This window comes from Hydra vulgaris, chromosome 12 (genome assembly GCF_038396675.1).
Source record: "Hydra vulgaris chromosome 12, alternate assembly HydraT2T_AEP".
NCBI classification, from domain to species: domain Eukaryota; kingdom Metazoa; phylum Cnidaria; class Hydrozoa; order Anthoathecata; family Hydridae; genus Hydra; species Hydra vulgaris.
This window is the reverse complement of record NC_088931.1, coordinates 24586947-24609590: the sequence shown is the minus strand read 5'-3', so window position 1 is coordinate 24609590 and position 22644 is coordinate 24586947. Positions and strand designations below refer to the sequence as shown.

The following is a 22644-nucleotide window of genomic DNA, read 5'->3' as shown; positions in this document are numbered from 1 at the left end:
ATATATATATATATATATATATATATATATATATATATATATTAGGGTGTGCCACTTTTAAACTGACCAAAATATTTTCATTAGAACTCATTCTTAATCATCATCATTAGGCCCCAGGACCCACCAAAAAAATTTTTAGACTTCTAAGTACATGGGTTCAGGTAGAAGCAGGTTTCATATGAGAGGTTGCGTGATTATTGAAAAAAATATCGCAAACATCTTCATTTTTCAATCATTTTTGATCTAAAAAAAATATTTCCTTAATTTTTAGCTTTTTAAAAAATCACAAATGAGTATTTATCACAAAATAGCAACAATAAAAAGGTCAAAATCTTTAAAAATCACATAAAATCAGTTTTTTTCATATCTTTTCCAACTTCTTTTCTGTTTTTAGTTACAACTTGCATTGTGTCTTGTAGTAATCCTTCATCATGGGTTTGAGCCACAAAATCTTGAACAAGTCGAATGTGGCGCTCAGCCCTATCATTGACCACTGCAAGGTTTGCTACTTGATTTTGAAAATTTGTATATGAAACATTTGAAACATTAAAGTTATCATCTATCCATGTTTTTATCATTTCTCTAGAAATACCTAAGTAAGTAAATATCAGCCAGGACTCCTCTGTAACAAAATCAGACAAAACTGACATGGGAAGTATATGTGTTGGTGAATCTGGTTGTTCTGTACTGAACTCATCAAGTGATGGAGGATCAAAGCTTATCAGCTTTAGAGCTATTTCAGTTCTTTCCTTTGAATCTAGATCACCATTTGCTATTGAAAGAATAACCAACTGAGGGGTCAGGTACCAACTATGACGAACCGGGCTTGAATGGAGCTTTTTTGCCAGGGGACCATACTTGGATTTATATAGCTCATTTGACATCATTTCTAAAGACAGTTTGAAAGCATCCAAATCATTTGATGGTGCCTGGGCTGCAATAGGAGACTTCAGGAAGTATGATCCATAAAATGTGACAATAAAGTCAGTTGACATTTGCAACATATCTTTCTCACTTTTATTCAATTTTGAATTTATCTTCGAAGTCAGCTGCATGGTCATCAAGTATAGGCAGTCAGCCATGAATCTGGCATGATGATGTGCACCTGGTTGCTTGAATTGGAAACCAGGTACATGACCCCCAAGGTGGAAGAGCCAAAGCACTGGTCGTTGAAGCACATGATCCACCAGGAACTTTATAGCACTATTGTACTTTCCAGTGTTAGAGGCAGTTGTATCTGCACTACAACCAATGATTTTGGTCAGTGAGCTCATAGTATTTAAAAATGTTCTGAATAACAATAGCTTGATCCTGTCCTTTAGATGACTTAATTTCTAAAACTCTGAGCAAGAAATCTAGGGGTTCATTGACCTGGAGTGATGAAAGACTGAGAGCTAGCCTTTCTACAGTTTCAGACATTTTTTTTTCAGTTCTATAATGCTTGACAAGTTTTGTATCAAAGTGAAGGACAACCTTTAAATCTCGTACTTTGTCTAGATTTTCTTCTCTGACCATTTCTGCTTCATTTTCTATAACAATCTTTCTGTTTCTATGCAGACCACTCTTTGATACAGGAACTGTATTGAGATCAACACCAGCGATACTGAAAAGTGAGGCCAGGAGTGAGGTTTCTGCTCTAACGCTTGCCTTATACCTGGTCAAGAATGGAACCCATTTGTCAAGAATGTCATTCATTGAAAGCTGCAGGCAAACTCTATCTTTACTAATCTTCTGTTTTTTTGGTGAAGGCTCAAAATCACTATCATTATCAGTTGCACTTGTTCCACTTGATGAAAATGATACTTCCATCTCAAAATTTGTCATTCTTTCCTTTTCCTCTATTGTTTTCTTCTTTGACCTTTCCCGTCTCTCTTTTTCCCGTTCTTCTCTATGCATTCTCTCTATCATATCAAACATTCTTTTTTCTCCATCTTTAATTCTGTCATGATAAGATTTGTCTTTACTGTTGTCAAACTTTACCATTTCACCTCTAAATGCTTTCTTCAGGAACTCAATGTCCTCTTTTTTTGCATCTTTGTCTCTATTTTCATCATTTTTGATCAGATTTAAGATATCTGTTTTATAAACTTGAAATGTACAGTTTGCCTCATTTACAAAATCCTGTTTTTTTTTATTTAATTGCTCCTGTTTCTCTCTATTTTCATAAAGGGTTCTAACTTTGCATAGTTTCTGGTAGCGATCATAAGATTGTACAAGCTTTTCCTTGACTACTTGCTCTGTTAACCGAAATTTTGAATCAAAACCACCCCTGTCCCAAAGATTTAACAGTTCTCTGAGTATACATACACCAGTGAATTCCCCTCTGTTTATAAGTTCACACTCCCCTTCACTGCAAACCATAAATCTTGACCCTGACATTTGTGCACAGGATAAGTTTTGTTTATAGTTCTTTGATCTTAGCCAATATATTCGACGACAAACTTCTCCCATTGTGGGTAGTCTAAAAAAATTAAAAGTAGGTTTACATTGTTTTTCTACATACAACTATTTTTGATAGACAATTTTACTCAGCTTTTTCTAATACTTTTTAAAAGTAAATAAAAAATATAACCTGTTTGGTGCAAACATATGAAGGGGATGCTGAAGCAAGTAGAGTGTTCTTCTACTCCTGTTGGTTCGTTGAGGAGCTGGACTTCTGCTTTGGGATGTACATGAGGATCCTGGCTGATGGTTCCTGCTAGTTCTAGGAGAGGTATTTCTCAAAGAAGAATGACTTTGGCATAAGGAAGGCTCTTTGGAACTCTCCTCAGTTCTCTCTCTTGCTGCACTCTGACCTTTTCTGGTCCTAGAGGATCTGCGGAGGGTTCCATCATCATCACTATCCATTATATATCTTTTTTAATTTAGATATTTCTGAAAAATCAAATGTAATAGAAATCAATCAAATCACATCAAATAAAAAAGAAAATAAAAAACGACATATGAATTAGTAAAATTGCAGATGTTTTAACATTTAAAATGATAGGATACAATTTTATAATGAGTATTGGTATTTTTTTGTTTTCAGCAGGCCTAAAAATTAAAATTTTATTAAAAAAAACACGTTTAAGGTCATTTAAATGCATTAAAATTACATTATAGTTTAGAACATAATATTATTTTCTCCGTTTGATGTTTTGAAATATTTTTTTAGACCAAAAATGTCTAAAAATTGAAAGAATTCTGTAAAATTTATGAATAATCACGCAACCTCTCATATGAAACCTGCTTCTACCTGAACCAATGTACTTAGAAGTCTAAAAATTTTTTTGGTGGGTGCTGGGACCTAATGATGATGATTAAGAATGAGTGCTAACAAAAATATTTTGGTCAGTTTAAAAGTGGGACACCCTAATATATAATATATATATATATATATATATATATATATATATATATATATATATATATATATATATATATATATATATATTATATATATATATATATATTATATTATATAGTATTGAGAGAATTCGTATTATCTGATGTTTTAAAGAAGTTTATATATATATATATATAACATTAAGAGAAAAAATTACAACAAATACTTTTTGTAAAAATGCATATTTTTAATTTTTAGTTTAAAAATGGCATTTTCTAGGCAGTGAAATCTAAAATAATAATTTTTTTTATAAAATGATGATTTTGAAGAACTATTTTTTTGATAATTATAGAAACCCTTCTGATATTTAAGGGTCTTGAGCTACCCATAAAAATATGTCTTTAGGGAGTATAAAGTCTTCTCCATTTGAAATTTAATGCCAGTGCACGAGAAAGCGCTGACAGAATGATTTTTAAATTAGCCTGCATTATCTTATAAAATCATTTTTTTCTGCCATTTAAATTAAAATAAAAATAGCGAAAATAATGTTTTGAATAAATACTAGATAAATCAATTAAAAAAAAAACTGTTAAAATGATTTATTTTTTTGGCAAGCGCTTTTTTATGCGCTTGCTAAAGTTTTTGCAGATGTGTGGGTTGGCTCGAAAAGACTTGAGCGCAAAAGTGCTGGCTAAATGGAGAATATACTGGGTATATATATATATTATATATATATATATATATATATATATATATATATATATATATATATATATATATATATATATATATATATATATATATGTATATATATATATATATATATTTTATAAAAAATTTCAAAAACTGAGAAATCAAAACTTTAAAGCAAAAAAGTATTACCTGCTTGCAAAAAAAGTACCCTGAAAATAAAAATTTTATATTAAAATATTATATTTATTATATTTTTTAGCTATCTTAATGTTTTTAAATAAACTTGTTAATATTTCAAGCTTGACTAACCTGTAAATATTTTCCACTTTTAACACCATTTTGAATATCAGAAAGTGGCAGATGTTCTGGAAATATAGCATTTCCTTCATTCTAAAATTGAAAAAAAATTGTTTAAAGTGCATTTAGTCAAATGAGGTTTTTATATGGTTATTTAAAAAAAAAAAATTCACCTACAAGTACTAATAGTATTTTTAAATTTATTAATAGACTTGAAAAGTAATATAATAGACTTGAAATAAATAAATATAATAGAAAATAAAGTAAATATAATAGACTTGAAAATGGAAATAGTATTTAAATTTATAAGTGACATAGGACTTCAGAATGATCTTTAAGTTTATAATTAGGATTATATAAAAAGATATGGTGGCACAACTATTATGTTAAAAGTAGGGGAAACGTATTTTCATCAGAACAATGTTGAAATAAATATTAACAACTTAATAACTCAAAAACAAAAAAATAATGTAATCAATATTGATTACAAACTCTGTATATGATTTTTTAAATGCTTTTGAAAATGTTCATGTTATTACGTATTAAACACGTATTTTTTTACGTATTACGCGTAAACATATGTTTTTATTTTACTTCAACTTTATGCTTTACTTTGTTGTACATAACTGAAGCTAAAATAATAAAGAATAATGATTGTAATGATAATATTCATGGATAATGACAATGGATATATTATCATAATGACAATGGATATACATTTATATCGTCACTAAAAACTTGTACTTGGATGTGCAGTAAAATCATGAGGTTTCCTCAACAATTATTTTTATACTGCCACTTTTTATCTTAATATGTTTCTTCCAACAAGGTTGCAAGCAACCACTATTAAGTTATGAGTTCCTAGAAAACAAAGAATAGGATTAAAGAAAAAGGAAACAGTTAACTGAAGACTTAAAAAGTTGGAGGTTGTATGATCAGGAAAACATGAAGATGAGTGAGAGTTTTGAGATTTTGTTGATGTGTGAAGAAACTAGATGAATAAAAAAATTTATACCATGGAGAGACAGATACAGTAAAAGGATGTAATTTTGCTAAATGACAAGCCAAGCGAGAATGAGTTTTGGTTGATCGAACTAGAGATAATAGCTTGTTTGAGCAGTGACCATGATTGTATTTGTAGAAAAAAGAAAGAGATGCAACATTACAACAATGGGAGAGTGGCCCAAGCTTGGCAGATAAACCAGGCCCAGCTACATGCTTTTGGACTTTGTCTGAGAGTGAGAGGTTCGTTATTTGTTAATATAGGAATATCAACAATATTTTGACAATTATTTGCAGTAAATAACTGTTGAGTTATTTACTGCAAATAATGCAGTAAATAATTCAACAACAGTTTGGACCTTCAAGAACTTTAAAATTGCAGTTACAAAGAAATGATTTAATAACCTTAAAACTTTTCTACTAAGAAATTAATACTAGAGAGGAGACTAATTGTAGGATAATTAGAAAAGTCAGTGTTTTCAAGAGTTTTTAATTATTGGAACCACTTATTTAGCACTTAACAGTTTAGCCAGGATTGAAGAAAGTTCTGGAGAACACTTTTGTAAGACTATGATGGAATTGTTGTTTTAACCAAAAGCTGTAGAAAATTAAAATTGAGAATTGACTTTAGCATTGAAAGCTAAAGTGATTTGGATGTCTAACAATGGGTTAATCTGTTCAACTGGAATGGCTGGAAGAGTATGGCCATTAGATTCAAGAGTCAAATTAGAAAAAAGGTACCTCTGCCTTACTCTGGGGAGAAGTAGTAAGTGACTGGGGTTGATATTTGACCAGGGCCAGGTTTGATAAAATATAGCCGGGGCCAGGGCTGAGTTTGTGACTGGGGCGGCATAAACATTTATACATCCTAAAGTTTTTTTTTTTAAATTCAAAATTCATATTATATTTTGTATATACATGCATATATATAAATATCATTATGATCAACATATATATGCATATATAAATATCATTTTAATCATTATAATCATCATCATCATCATCATCATCATCATCATCATCATCATCATCATCATCATCATCATCATCATCATCATCATCATCATCATCATCATCATTATCATCATCATCATCATCATCATCATCATCATCATCATCGCCAGGCTTTAGCCTTCCTCTTTTATGCTGTTTCTTTAATATAAACAACTTAGAGCATTTTTTTCCCCTAAAGCTCATTTATACAATAAGGCACTCTCTTCAAATTTTCTTACTTCTACCACTGTCATTTTCTACAGAAGCTGCTACCTCTCTACATGCTTATACCTAAATTACTTTAATCTTTCTTAACAAACGTTATTTGTTTTTTAAATCTATATAAGATTATGCCTCCTTTTCTTGTCTTGCTTGAGTCACACCACACATCCATCAGACCATCTCTTTCAGCAAATACTACACCATTTAAATACCAAAGTTTATATAACAATGAAAGGATCTGTATGCCAGCATCTAAATAAATAGCAAACAGATATGTTTATATCCATAATATGTATGCATAAAGTGCATCTTGGAAGCTTTTATTACTTTATTTATCAAAAAATGTTGAAAAATATTTTTCAACATTAATCATTTCTTTAATCTTTTTTACAAAAGCATCTCTCTTAAGAACAAGTGTCCTTTTATTATTGCAAGAAGCCAATGTAAAAAAGTCCCGTCTGATGTTAAGCTCTACAATTCTCAGTTTACTAAATCTTATATCTTATCTCAGATGTTAGGTTCTAGAGACTTTTGGTTAGTCTTCAACAGTGTCATTAACTAAAGTAAGTCTAACATTTAATTTCTAATTCATGGGTCTGATCTTTTTACTTCTCTCCAGAATAAAGCAAAGTTATTTGCAAAGAAATCTTACTCTAATTTGACTCTTGAATATAATTGCCATACTCATCCTGACAGTTAAACAGATTAACCCATTGTTAAACATGGAAATCACTTTGGCTTATAATGCTAAAGTTGATTCTCAATTAAACACTTCTACAGTTTGTGCTCCAGAATAGATTTCCATCATAGCCTTGATAATATGTGCTAAATATGTTCCAATTTTTCAAAACTCAAGAAAACACTTTGACCTCTCCAACTATCATACAATTAATTTTCACTCTTTTACAAGTTTTTTTATATAAAGGTTTTGAGTTTATTAAATTATTTCTTTCTAACTGCAGTAGTAAAGTTATTCTTGAAGCCCTACCCTCTTCTTTATTTCAAGTAACTTTAAAGGTACCACAAGGTTCTATCTTTGCTCCTGTATTATTTCTTATCTATAACAACAATTTTCATCAAATCTAAAGTGACTCTATTTGCTGACAATTCAACTTTATATTCTTGTCTTGACAACAAATCTTCACTTTTTAATTGCTTAGAACAAGCAGCCAATTTTAAATCTCTCTTATGTAACAGCCTAAGGCTTGCAGTGGCTTATGGATTTTAATTCTGGATTTAAAATCCGCAACTTTTGTTAGACTTCAAAACTTATTTATTTACTGCAAAAAAATATTGCAATAATGTTGGCATTCCTATATTGAATAGGAATGTCAATATTATTGCGATATTTTTGTTGCAACTCTCTAACTCTAAGACAAAGTCTAAAAGCACATTGTAAATGTAATTAGACCTGCTTTATCTGTCAAGCTTGAGCTACTCTCTCATTGTTGTAATGTTGCATTTCTTTCTTTTTTCTACAAATAAAATCATGGTCAATGCTCAAACGAGCTATCATCTCTATAATGCTAAACCAAAACTCATTTTTGCTTTGCTATTTATTCAACAAGTAGCATTTTTTTACTGTCCTTTCATGCTATAAAAACTTTTATTAATCCAGTTTTTTTCCTTGAACATCAAAAAAATCTTATAACTCTTACCCATCTTTATGTTTTCCTTTTTTATACAACTTACAACTTTTTAGTCTTCAATTATACATTTCCTAGTATTTTAACTTATTCTCTATTTTAAAGTAACTCATAACTTAATAGTGGTTGCTTGCAATCTTGTTGGAAGTAAATTACAGTTTAAAAATATATAAATGTATGCAAGCATTTAATAAATAGTAAATGTAAGCATAAAATTATAATATATTAAGTATTATAAATTTTTTTCTAGCCCTGGCTATCAACCTCTGCTAAATCTTATAATTTTGCAGGGTTTGCAAAAAGTCTCATTTTTAGCTGGGGCTGGGGCCCCGGTCACTTACTAGGGAAAAGTAATAAGATTATAAGACAAGAAAAGGAGCTATTAAATTTTTTTATCAAACAACATTTGTTAGAGAAAATTAAAGTGGTTTGGGTAGCAGCTTCAGGAGAAAATGGTAGAGGTAACAAAACTTGGAGGTAGAAGTAACAAATGTTGGACAGAGTGCATTATATATGGTATGAATGAGCTTTAAGACACTTCCAGAAAAAAATGTGGTGTTTACAGAAATTGTGCATTACTTTAATTAGCTAATTGTTTTAAAATATCATTGTATTAGTGTTATTTAAAATTTAAACAACTCTGTTATCAAAACAATTAGTTTTAACTAAAATGTCATTAAATCAAGATAAGAAGCAGGAAAAAATTTTGCATTTTCTGGTTGAAAATCCTGGTGTATCAAACAAAACAATTTCTAAAAAGTTGCAGATTGCTTTGAGAACAGAGCAGAGCATTGTGAAACGATTTAAGGACACTGATACTATCAAAAGGAAATCAGAAAGCGGAAGAAAAATTTTTTTGTTTGACTAGATCTTGTTAGAAATCCGGAGATTTCTGTTTGAACATTAGCAAATAAATTTAAGATAATAGTTTCCACTATACAAAGAGTGAAGAGAAATTGTGACTGCAAATCTTATAAAACGAATTGTGAAGAAAAGCAAGAAAATGTTGCAATTTGTTGTTTAAAGCTGCTCTATAGAAAATTATGTGCTAAAAAATCTTGTTTGATTATTGATGAAACTTATTATGCTGCATATTTGCAATCTCTTCCAGGACACAAATATTCCAGGACACCAGTATTATTCAATAATTAAATATTCCAGGACACCAGTATTATTCAATAATTAAATATTCCAGGACACCAGTATTATTCAATAATTAATCGCAAGAAACTGAATTCCCAATATAAATGCATTGAAATGGAAAAATTGGCTTAAAAGTTCTTAGTTTGGCAAGCAGTTGGTGAATGCGGGGAATAAACATCTTGTTTTGTGACTAGGGGAATAATTAACACTAAAATATACATCAAAGAATGCCTTTTGCCATCTTTAAGATCTTATACAAGTAATCCATTACTTTGGCTCGATTTAGCATAACGTAATTACTCTGAGACAACTTTAAACTGGCTCAGAGAACATAAAGTAGATTTCATTGAAAAACACTGAAACCCACCAAATTGTCCTGAATTACGTCCTACCGAAACATATTGGGCTATTGCCAAAGGAAAACTAAGGTTCAATGTAAAAAAAGCTAAAAAACATCTAAGACTTAATAAATGGATTAGAGCTTCCAAAAAAGTTCACCCGAAAGCTATGCAAAGGCTGATATTGAGTGTAAAATGTAAAGTGTGTGCGTTCTCACGTAAACAACTTCACAAACTTATATGAAATTTAAGAATATTGATAAATGTACTTTTAAATTATATATAACATTAAATTTCAAAATAGAATAGATATAAAATAGTTGAATTAATATGAACTAAACTTGAATTAATGAACTAAGATTGAATTAATATGAACTAAATAATATGAAAGTCAGGTGAGGTTATCCTGCTACTGGTAACATGTAACCCAGTACAACCTGCTCCATGTCCTGTTGCCTGGTAGGATACCCTTTTTTAGGCAAAGGCTAGGAGAATCCAACTCTGACATAAAACACCCCCTGCCTTGGGGCTCTTGGTTGAATAAAGATTAGAGATGGTGTCTCAATAAAAATACTTATCTTGGACAGACGCTAAATGCATCCGGCTACTGTCTTGTAGAAGGTCTCCTAGGCAAAGACTTAAGGAGTGAACAGATCTTATCTGTTGAACAGCCTTGCACCTCTTCTTCATCTATTGGGCTGGCGTAGATGTATTTATAATAGGTTGTTTCCAGTTTAAGATCTTGAATCAGCATTCATTGTTATTTAGATCTTCTTCACTGAATGCATGGGTTTTGCTTGTGTCTCTGGTTTTATGACTAGGCGTAAAGACTCATTCTATTATCTCCTAATGAGGGTACAGCTCTAAAACTCAGTTTTATGGATCTGAGGCCGGCTGGTAATCAGGTTTTAAGAACTCTGTGGTAGCTCTCAGAGAGGCTGATTCCATCAACAACTGTAAAGAATCAGAGTATTAACAGTCCCATGTTGCGCATGGATGGTGTCCTTATTAGTCCTTTTTGTGTACATTGTTGAAGCCACATTTGGAGCCCTTTGTTACGGCTTAGGGTTTACTAATAGTAATGAGACAATTGCTTGAATTATTAAATAATGTACTGAGTACTATTTGTGCTTTGAGCCAAGTTCTCTAATAAATTTAAAAACAACTAAACTATCAAAAATTATAAAACATAAAAAAGGTTCTCTAAATCTATCATTTACTAACATTTGTGGTCTTTGAAGTAACTTTTCTTCTGTCAAGTTTTATCTCTTGCAAAGTTCACCAGACCTACTTGCTCTTTGTGAGATTAATTTGAGTCTGTTTCATCTTGTGATCTTAGTGTTGATGGTTATCTTCCTTTAATTTGTAAAGACTCCAATTGTCACATGCTGGGCCTGAGCGTTTACATTCGTAAGAATTCACCCATTTGTCATTGAACTAGGTTTGAATTCACAGACTATTCTTTAATGTGCTTTCGTTTAGCACCACTTCACTCTATCACCTTTATCACTATGTTCTATATTGCTATTCTTCATCTCTTGACTGCAGCAAGAAATGCAAAAAAGAATGCACTTTTTTTGATGTTATTTCTGATCAAATTGACCAAGTCCTTTCCATTTTTTTTTCAGCCAATATAGTTGTTGTTGGTTTTTTGATAAATCTTTTAAATTTAATTAGTTTATAAATTAGACATCATAACTTCAAGACGTAAAAGTGTTGTCATACTAATGATAAGATATTTTAATAGTTAAAATGTCTTTAAAATGCTGCATACTTCTTTGCAAGTTGAACTATCACTCTACTTCAACAAAATATCAGTTTATAAATTCCCGAAGAATCCAGAGGAGAGAAAAAGATGGAGCGATGCTATCCCAAGAACAGATTCTAATGTTTCAGACTATATAGCAGTATGTCGACTGCATTGGCTAGATGAGGCAACTTTTGAAAGCAAATATTTGAAGCAATCAAAAATGTACAAACTTGGTGTTCCATTATTTCTTTTAGATATTTTCAATGATTATTCATTTCTAGCTTACTATAATGGCACATTTCATTTTCAACTGTAAACAAATTAAAATTAATAAAAATAAAATCAGCTTTATTTATGGCAGATTTTTAAAGAATAAAGAAAGTTCACATAAGTCAAAATTTCTATTTGAGCACCTTAATGCTATGAGAAAAGTTAATGAAGGTAAAGTTTTATATACTTCAGTTATTATATGTAGAGCATACAAGTATTTTGCTATGTGACGAAGTTTATACGATTGTTTGAAGCAGTTAGATTTTTAAAGAATAAAGAAAGTTCACATAAGTCAAAATTTCTATTTGAGCACCTTAATGCTATGAGAAAAGTTAATGAAGGTAAAGTTTTATATACTCCAGTTATTATGTGACAAAGTTTATACGATGTGTATTGACTACAAGTGGCCAAGTATACGGACTTAAACACCGTCAAAAATAATCTTAATGGAGGAACTAAATTTTATAAATAGTATATGTATGAATTTAGATCCATTGAAAAGAACTTCCATACTTTTAATTGATGAAGTTTATATCAAAGCTTCATTACTTTACCAATGAGGTGCCTTGTTTGGTCATGCAGTAAACTACCCTGAAAAGTTAGCTCAAACAATATCATTTATAATTAAATGTCTTTTTGGAGGTCCAGAATATATATGTAAAGCTCGACCTGTTGCAAATCTTTCCTCTGAATCTTCAATTTGCTCTATGTCAACAAATTGTTGATACAATAAATAATATTGATAATAGTAAGACACTGGCAATAAATACTTATGGCAACCCTGTAAATCATTAATTTTTTGAAATGTTTAAAACAGTTGATAGTAAACCATGGTTAACAACATCATGATTATATCTATTATATGATTTTGTGCATCTCTTAAAATCTATACAAAACAATTGATTGAAAGAAAAGACTGGTAAGCTTTAATTTTTGCACAATCGAGAACTGGCTTTGGCTAAGTGGAGTGATTTGAAAACTTTATATAAAACTGAGTGCAATAGTCTTTTTAAACTCTCTGAGATTGCAGCTAAGCCAGTTTATCCAAAACCAATAGAGAGACAATCTGTAAAGTTTTGTTTGTCTGTTTTATGTGTAGTAGTTGTGTAGTAGTAAACAGTAGCTGCCATAAGAATGCATCCAGAGATTGAAAATAAAGCATTTGAAAGTACTACTGTATCAAAAAAGTTATTTCTTTTTGGAATGTTGTTAATGTCAAAGCACCTGGTGCTGGCATTTTAGAAATGAGTTTTGTGGAGAACTCTACTCAGTTGGTGATCAACAGTTACAACTGCTACGAGATATTGCTGAACTGTCAAATTTAATAAATTCTACAGATAAGCAAGTAAAATAGCTTACACTAGATACCAGCAATGCAATAAAGCATACATGCTACGGCTGAATTGATCCAACTAAGTATGTCTTAATAGGTTGGTTTTCAACAGATCCACTTGAAAAAGCTTTTTCTAAGCTTCGAAGGGGATCTAGAGGTACTTACTTTATAAATGCTAAATCAGTAATTGAAAAAATTCTTATTCAACATACTAAATTGATATTACAACTTGACATTCTTGTAGATAGTATTGATGGTCATATTTGTGTCATATGTTGTAGAGATATTTCTACTGATGAAAAAGAAATACTGGATAATATACGTGATCTTGAAAGCTCAGTTAATAAAACTATATTAGTGGCTATAGTTTACGTAGCCGACTATGTGAAAAAAAGCAAAATAAAAATTTAGGGGGACATGAAATTCCTTTGTCCATTGGTCAATATATATATTTTTTTTTCACGGTGCTATTGGCTCTTTATGCAGAACATTTTGTGTTACTCATTTCAGTTAATAGCAGTTAATACAAATTAAAATCACAAAAAAGTAATGCAGAATATATTCTAATATTTTGCTATAGAATTATGCACTAATTACTACTCCCAGCAGAAGCAAAGAATCTAAAACGAAAATACTAATTTGAAAAATCATAATTCATATGAAAATTAGCTTTGTAATTTAATATGCTTTTTTCTTGTTATGCTTTTTATTTCCTCAGTAGACTTTATGTCTCTCAATATATTTGGATTTGTAAATATTTACCCAGTTGAGATACATTGCTAAAACTTTTTTTTTGCACGAATCAATTTTTGATGGTGTTTTTCATTTTTGGCGATTTATAATTTTTTCCTTTTATATTTCTGTCTTTATATAAGATTTTTATTTGAAAACATAGACTACCAATACACCTTTATGAAAATACAATCTTAAATGAAAAAAAAGTAATAAAAGTTCAATCAGTTTTTTGGCATTTTGCGTGATCAAGGCCTGTTATTATAGAAGGCCATGCTAGAAACCATTGTAAAAAGGTTTTGTCTAATGCCAAAGCCTGCTATTCTCAGGTCACGAAATCTCATATTTTATCTCAAAAATTAGGCTCTCGTGATTTTTGGAGAAAATTTTTAACAATGCCTATAATTGGGGCAAATTTGTAGTTCCACCACTCTTGTATGGTTCAGATTTTGTCACCTCAAAGTGATTTCCTGCTTAGACTCTTCTACAGCTTGTCGTCAGGACAATATACCTATTCAATGTACCTAGTCTTGCAGAAATGTTACCTGGAGCTGGATTCAACAAGTGCCTATCAGAGTCTTGTTTTCCAGCCTGCTGGAAAGCGGCATCTGTTATCCCTATTTTTCTGGAGAGCAATCTGACTTGTCCAACTAATGTCCCCTTAGTTTTCTTCCTATTATAAGCAAGGTTTTTTAGTCTTCAATTAACAAACACTTAATTTCTCATCTTGTATCTAATAACTTACTTTCTGATCATCAATATGGATTTTTGTCTTCTCATTCTACTGCTGATTTGTTAACACAAATAACTGATAGGTTTTATCATGCATTAGATAGATGTGGAGAAGTTAAGTTATCGCTCTCGACATTTCTAAAGCCTTTAATAAGATTTGATATAATGATCATAAGCTTTCTTCTTATGGTGTATCAGGTAACATCTTTAAGATTATTGAATCCTTCTATACTAATCGTAGCATAAAAGATGTCCTCGATGGACAGCACTCATCTTTATATCCTACAACTTCAGGGGCTCCTCAAGGTTTTATCTGTGGTCCTATACTCTTTTTTACATTAGGGATCTCCCAGAAATTCTTTCATCTAAGGTGGCACTGTTCGCTGATGATACTAATATTTATTCTAAGAAGGCAACACTCTCTGATTGCTTGAAGGGGGCATTTGAGCTTGAAAGGATCTCAATTATGCTAAAGCATGGGATTCTCAGTGCCTGGTGAACTTTAACTCAGATAAAACTCAACTTTTTTTCAACCAATCATTATTGCAATAATCTAGATCTTTCTATATTTATGAATGGTAATGTACTTAATGAGTCATCTACCCTTTATCTTCTAGGATTAACTCTTACTTCCAATCTTTCTTGGAAGCCATATATCAAATCAATTGCAAAATTAGCATCTGCTAATGTTACATTTCTTTATTGTATGTGTCCCTTTTTTACTTTGGATTCTATTCTTTATCTCTATAAATCTCAAATCCATCTTTGTATGGAATACTGTTTCCATATCTGGGCAGATCTTCAAATGATGCACTTTCTCTTTTAGACAAGGTGCAAAAATGCATTTTAAACATAGTTGGACTTGCTCTTGCAGCCAAATACCACATCGCCATAATGTTGCTTTTCTTTCCCTTTTCTATAAATACTAAAATGGCCACTGCTCTAAAGAGTTAGCATCTCTTGTGCCATCTACTAAAATTCATTTTTGTGTTACTCGTCATTCAAGTATATCTAATACCTTTACTGTGACTGTTCTTAAGTGCTCCAAAAACTCTTATTTATCTAGTTTTTTTCCTCAAACATCAGTTCTTTGGAATTCGCTCCCTGTATCTTGTTTTCCTAATTCATACAATTTGCGATCTTTGAAGTCGTCTGTTAATCGTTACCTACTGTAAACTTCATCTTTTTTCTTCCAGTGGTTGCTTGCAGCCTTGCTGGGAGTGAAAATATTGATAAAAATATATGTATATCCTTTAAAGTATCCATGCAAATTATTCAAGATTTTTTATATTAGGGAAACAGCATAAAAGAGGAAGGCTAAAGCTTGATGATGGTGATGATGATGATGATGATGATATTGATGATGATAATGATGATCATATTGATCATGATGATGTTTATATATAAATATACATGCATATATATATATATATGCATGTATATATATATATATATATATATATATATATATATATATATATATATATATATATATATATATATATATATATAAATAATATGAAGTTGGAATTAAAAAAATTTACTTTAAGATGTATTAATGTTTATGCAGCCCTGGTCACAAACCCAGCCCCAGTTATTTTTTATCAAATTTGACCCTGGCCCCAGTCAAATTTCAACCCCAGTCACTTTCAAAGTAGTAGCCCCTTGGCCTTTAGGAGGTGAAAATAATTTAAAAAAAAGATAGTACTAACATATTCTCTACCTTTTCTAAATATACAGTTTTAGCTAATTTGTCAATCAAGTAGGAATGTCCATTCAGGTTTTTCACATATTCATCAACTAGAAATAGAAATAATAAAAACGTATAATTATTATATTTATAAACTAATTTAAAAATTTTAAAAGCCTTAACTTTTGTAAAATTGAAAAAAATATAATAATAAAAAGAAAAAAAAGTTAAATTATTGGCACAATCTTGCAAAATTTTTTAATTATACCAATGTGAAGTATTTAATAATAAATAAGTTAAAATTTTAATGATGCAAAATAGAACGTCTATTTATAAAAGCTTATATGTTGGGCCAAATCTATTCTTCCATACATTCTTGTGTATTTAAATTAAAATAATTTAAAAAATGGAAGTTAATTTAACTTTTTTTATAAATTTAAAAGCATAATGGGTAACTGAGCCTCTTTTACTGAAAGTAATTAAGCAAAACTAAATTTATTAATTTTATAATTTATATACTTTAAGTAAACATAACCAAACAAATATAAAGTAAACATAAACAAACAAGTCATATATGAAAAGTTGAAGCTTTAGGTATGAACTTACTTTTTTTTTCATTTCAAAATATTTTTTATAGATTTTTTTAAATAATGCGAATATAAACTTTTTGAAATAAAATAAAAACATAGCTAACCTGTAAATGCATTAATTCCTTCCTGATGTGCTTTTTGTTGATTAAGTTTATCATTTGTCAAAAGCACAACTTTTATTTCATTTCCTTTATTTGCATTACTTCCAATGTGCTTACCTAAATAACTGAAATTTGAAATTTTATGAAACCTAAATTAATAAACTAGAAATTTTTTAACAAACATAACTATTAACTAGTCAATGAACAACAGTTACCTAGTGGCTACTCTGATGCATCTATCATTGTAATCATTAGCTGTTTCACCTTTCTGTCGAGATGTGAATGTTTTTCTAAATAAAATTTTTATACTTGTTCAACTAAATTAAAAAAGTAACACTTATAACCACACCATCCAACAACACAACACCCATACACCCAACACAACACCCATAAAACACCAATCTTTGGCCTTACCATGTTCCACTACAATATAAAAATAACATTTAAAAAAAACATACATATGATGCTCATTTGAAAAAACATATGCACACTTTTGTTTCATTGCTATAACTTCTCGTATTCTTTTGTAGGCAGTGTAACTTTGGTGTTTAACCTTATGAATGATAACAAAAAAATATATTCATTGACATAATGATCATAAGCTAAAAAAAAATTATATTCATTTTTCATAAAACATTTTATGAAAAAATGTCTTATTATAAAAAAAAAAAAAAAAAAAAAGCCTTTTTCTAATTAATTTAATAATTTAATTTAATAATAAAATAAAACTTAATCTAATATAATTCTCCATACAAATTTTTTTTAAAAATACCCTTATTTTTAAAACACCCTATTTTCTATCATTAAAAACTTCAATAAAAACAATTTTTTAAAAACAAATTTGTCTATTTTCTATCATTAAAAACTTCAGACTTTTCAGTTGACTAAGTTTTAATTAATTTTGCTTTATATGAATATAGCAAATAAATACAGAATTCTAAGTTAAAATAAAATAAAATTATTAATTTCTGTTTCAACTTGAAATTTATTGACAAAAATAAATAACAATACCTCATTTAAAATTAGATAAAAAGTAAAAAAACTACAGAAAAAGAGCATTTCAGCTAATTAAATCTTAAATAATTTTGTTTTTATATGAATTTATAAGGTAAAAAATAAAAAGGAAAAATTAATAAATTAAACGAAAAATTATTATTTTAGATCAACAAAAAAGAAAAAAATATTCTAAAAGAAGAAAAGAAAATGAAATATCTGAAAAAAAAAAAAAAGTAATAAGGTAATGAAAGCATAAGTAAAAAAAAAAGTTAATGAATGAAATAAACAAAAAGAAAAAAAAAAAAAGAAAGAAAAAAAACAATAACATTTAACATTAAATATCTAAAAAACTATTGAACTATCAAACATCGGCAAAAGGCATTGGAAAAAGATTGGCAAACCAAGATTTTTATTTTTTCATAATTTCCTAATATTATTTATTTATGACTTATTTTTAGTTAGCTTTACATAGTTATGCTGTTATGCAGTTTTCACACTTTAAAAAAAACTGTATGCGGTATGTTCACACTTTAAAAAAAACTAGATTATTTTAACATAAAATCTAATAATCTCAAAATTATTAGCTTTTTTTTAAAAAGGTAAACCCATTTTGATTATATAAAAAATAAGTAATCAAAAATACTAAAAAAATCGATAAAAACCAAGAAATCTAGACAAAAACCAAAAGAAAACATTTTTTGGGTGGAAAAAAAAACATGATAACAAAAAAAAAAGTTTTTAATTTTAAATATTACCTCCTGTAAAACAGTTTGGAGTAATATAATGTTTTTAAAAACATCATCTTGAATAACATCCATCTAAGAGTAAGTTAAATTAATAAAAACAAGTAATAACCAAAGTAATAATAATAAAACAATATATAAAAACATAAAAAAATATTAAAAAAATAAAGAAACAAAAATAAAAACAAGTAATAACCAAAGTAATAATAATAAAACAATATATAAAAACATAACAAAACATAAAGAAATAAAGAAACAAAAATAAAAGCAAGTAATATACTAAAAAAACTAATGTTAAACATATAAGAATATTTGATTATTGATCTTTTAATGGTTTTGATTATTAACGTTGTAAAAATCATTTCTATAGTCAGGTCATGAAATCCAGTAAAATTATCCGGTAACACGAAACCCAGTACAAACTGTCTTATGTTTCACTGCTTTGTAGGATTTGCTTTTCTAAGCAAAGGCTAAAAGAAGTTAACTTTCTGTTATTAATACTATCTAATATCTGTTATATTCACAATAAAACCTACTTTTATCTGTTATACAGATAAACGTAGATTACCAATGCCTAAGTGTTTCAATCTATTTTTTACAATACTTATTGCCTTTAAAAGTAACTTTTCATCAGTTAACCTTACCTCCTGCAAAATGCTACAGACTTAATTGCTCCTTCTGAAACTAATTTAAATTTGGCTGATAGCTATTATTCCTTGACTTGCAACACATCCAATAGTGACCCCTCCAACTACTACCAAATTAGGATTGCCAGATGTTCAGCTTTTACAAAGATACAGTAAAAATAAATGAATCCAACAACTTACATACAGCTGACTTGTTAACTGTTACAACAGAAAGATTTTATCATGCATCAGATGATGGCAATAAGGCAAGGGCTGTTGCTATTAATATCAAAAGCTTTTGATAAAGTCTGACATGGTGGTTTCTGCAAAGTTGCTGGAAAGTTTTGGAGATTATTAAATCATTCCTTTCTAACCGCAGTACCAAAGTCATCCTTGAAGATCAACATTCTTCATTTCTAGTGACTTTTGGAGTACTAAAAGGCTTTACCCTTGGTCCTGTATTGATCCTCATCTTTATTAATGATCTTCCTGACTATCTTACCTCTAAAGTGGCTCAATTAACTGACACAACAACTATATATTCCAGTCTTTACAAAAAGTCATCCCATCTTAATCACTTAAAAAAGCAGCCAATTTTGAATCTGCAGCAAAATTCAGTTATATACTTCAAACAAGTATTGATAATAGAAATCCCATTGATATTCCTTTACAGGTGAATGGCAATACTCTTACTGAGTCCTCTAATTTAGGTCTTGTCGGATTATCATTCACTGCAGATAGAGACAAAGTTAGCATCAGCTAAAGTTACCTCTATCATGCTTGCTATTTATTTACTCCCAATTCTATTCTTTCAAATATCTTATTCATCCCTGTCATCATATTTGGGGTGGTTCTTCTAAAGATGCCGATTCTCTGCTTGACGAAGTTCAAAATATATTATAAAAGCTACTATCCCATAGTCATAAGGTCGCACCTCTTTCTCTTTTCTTAACACTATCATGGTTGTTGAATCTCATATCCCATAAACCAAAACTCATTCTCACTTGACTCATCATTTATTCAAGTCATATCCTTTTACTGTATCTGTCCCTTCATGTTCTAAAAACATCTCTTCGCTAGTTTCTTTCTTTGCACATCAATGCTTTGGAATGCCATCTCATCATCGTGTTTTCGTGACTCATTGTGCAGTTTTTTGAGTCTTTTAAAGTTTAGATAAGCCATTAAAATGAGACATTACTGTTTGTTCGTAATTAAATATAACTAATTATTTCTAATTAAAGCTGAAGCTTATATTGTTATCTATTTTGCTATTTGAGTTACCAAGTAGAAGTCACTGCTGAATAAACAAAATGCCAAGTGTCTTTGGTAGGCCCTGGGCCACAATTATTTAACTGCTGTTTTAAGTGAATCAAGTTGAATAACATTATTTTATTGCACACAACTTATATGATATTTTTATTGTAACATTTTATTGCACACATTGAATGTTGCTTCTTACTCATATTTTCTTAAACACAATCTTAAAAGATAGAGTTAATAATTCAAATTGATGGAAATATTTTTAGCCAGAACTTTGACATATTTTTGCCAAGTTGCAACTATAACACTTTTAACTGTTTAAATGTTCTAACACTTTGCCAAGTTTGTAACATCCTAAAAAAATTAAAACCTCACATGGCCTAGAAATTTACTAGATATAAAGTTATTAATTTATGTATGGGAATATGACCCTGAAATCAAATGAATGTATTTGATTTCAGGATCAGGTTTTTTAAAATGGTATATTGAAATGTGTTGAAGAGTTTGTTAAACCAAAATGTACATCAATGAAATGTTTTATTTAAGCAAAACCAACAAAAATACAAGCAATACATTTTTACAAGCAACTATTTTTGCCTCACTGTATATGAGAGATTGAACTTGTTTATAGGACTAAAGAATCAGATTTGTTAATGACACTATTAAAGATTTTCCAAAAATCTTATTTTTAAAAAGTACAAAAAATTTTCAAGATAAAATACAATATTTAGTTATCTAAGAATGATTTCTTAGAATTAGACAAGCTTAGCGTAAGACAAACTTAGCATTAGACTCTTTTGCATCAAATTCTTACAACAATATAAAGAGAATGCTCTCAAGAGAGTTATTCTGGTGAAAATGAAAGAAATTATTTTGATTGGAAATGGAACCTTGTGGTACTACAGATCTAGTTTTAAAAAATGCACTTTGCTGCTTTGTGTTGTTCACAAGTTATAGAAGTTTCCACTGAATATAAATACAATTCTGAACACCCAAGAGCATAATAAGCAATATAATACAATACAACATATACAAACAAAATATAATAGCTATGTACAAAACACACCCACAACGCTCCTTCTGATGCAATCAAAAATATACATTCTCCTGAACGTATGACTGCTTCATCAGATAAAGTGTTCAATTAACTCCAAAATGATGAAGATAATGTAACAACTTTACATGTAAACCACCAATATTTTGAAGCCTCACTACGATTTCCAATTTCTGAACCCACTCCGAAAATTCACGAGTGAATTTTTGATCCAGAAATTGGAATTGAATTCTCGTAGAAAGTACTGTCTGTCAAGAACAACTTTAATATTACAGTTAAAAAAGAATAATTTAATACTTTCAAAATTCAAAATTTTCAAGAGTAACAGTTATAATAACTGTTATTAATAACTTTTAATAACAGTTATTATAACTGTTATTAATTTAATTAACTTTTTTCTCACTTTAAAACTAAATAAATTTTCCAAATAAACAATTAAGCCTATACAGTAATAAGAATACCTGATGAAGAACAACATTTGTGTCAAGTATTAAGTAATGTGGATAATCACATAAAGTAGAAGGCATTTCTGGATTTGAACTTAAAACAGGAGTTTCATTCTCACATTGGGTGCATCCCTCACTGCCACACCATATATCATCACGTAAGTAATGCTCACGGACTATTTTAATGATGCCACCTTTACGTGTTTTCTTCACAAAAATCTTTGATTTTTGCATCTGTTTAATTAGATTTTAAAATTTTAAAATTTTAATATCTTAAAATAATTAATTCAGAAATTAACTAAATTTTTTAGATAAATAAAAACTATTTATCTAAAAAGTATTGTTAATTTCTGAAACCTTGTTATATACTAAAAGTTTTGTAAAAGATTCAATAAAAGCCTAAACACAGGATAAAAACTTTATTCTATTTGCTATATACTTTTAAAAACTTTATCTAACAAAATTACTATATCTTTATTAACTTCTTTAAAAATTTCTATCAAAAATTGCAACTAGAGAATTTACTAGAGAAAAAAAAGAATAGACTTATAGAGCAAGGAAACAATTGACAGAAGGCTTGAAAAGTTGTAGGTTGTATGAGTCAGGCAAACATGAAGATGGGAGAGAGTTCCAAAGGGTTAGAGTGCAGGGAAAAAAACTAG

General features: G+C 29.3%; 1 protein-coding gene across 1 annotated transcript in view; it reads right to left on the bottom strand.

Moving 5' to 3' along the window:
- Positions 1-22258, bottom strand: part of LOC100215214 (exosome complex exonuclease RRP44) — a 57765-nt gene extending 35507 nt beyond the window's left edge. The window contains exons 1-8 of the mRNA XM_065812654.1: positions 21998-22258; positions 18609-18671; positions 17316-17410; positions 17073-17147; positions 16861-16982; positions 16200-16276; positions 4328-4408; positions 4208-4227 (exon numbers count right to left, since the gene is read on the bottom strand). Of these exons, the coding sequence (XP_065668726.1) occupies positions 4208-4227; positions 4328-4408; positions 16200-16276; positions 16861-16982; positions 17073-17147; positions 17316-17410; positions 18609-18671; positions 21998-22216 (752 nt within the window). The 5' untranslated portion in view covers positions 22217-22258. The remainder of the gene's footprint in view (positions 1-4207; positions 4228-4327; positions 4409-16199; positions 16277-16860; positions 16983-17072; positions 17148-17315; positions 17411-18608; positions 18672-21997) is intronic.
- Positions 22259-22644: the final 386 nt, after the last annotated feature.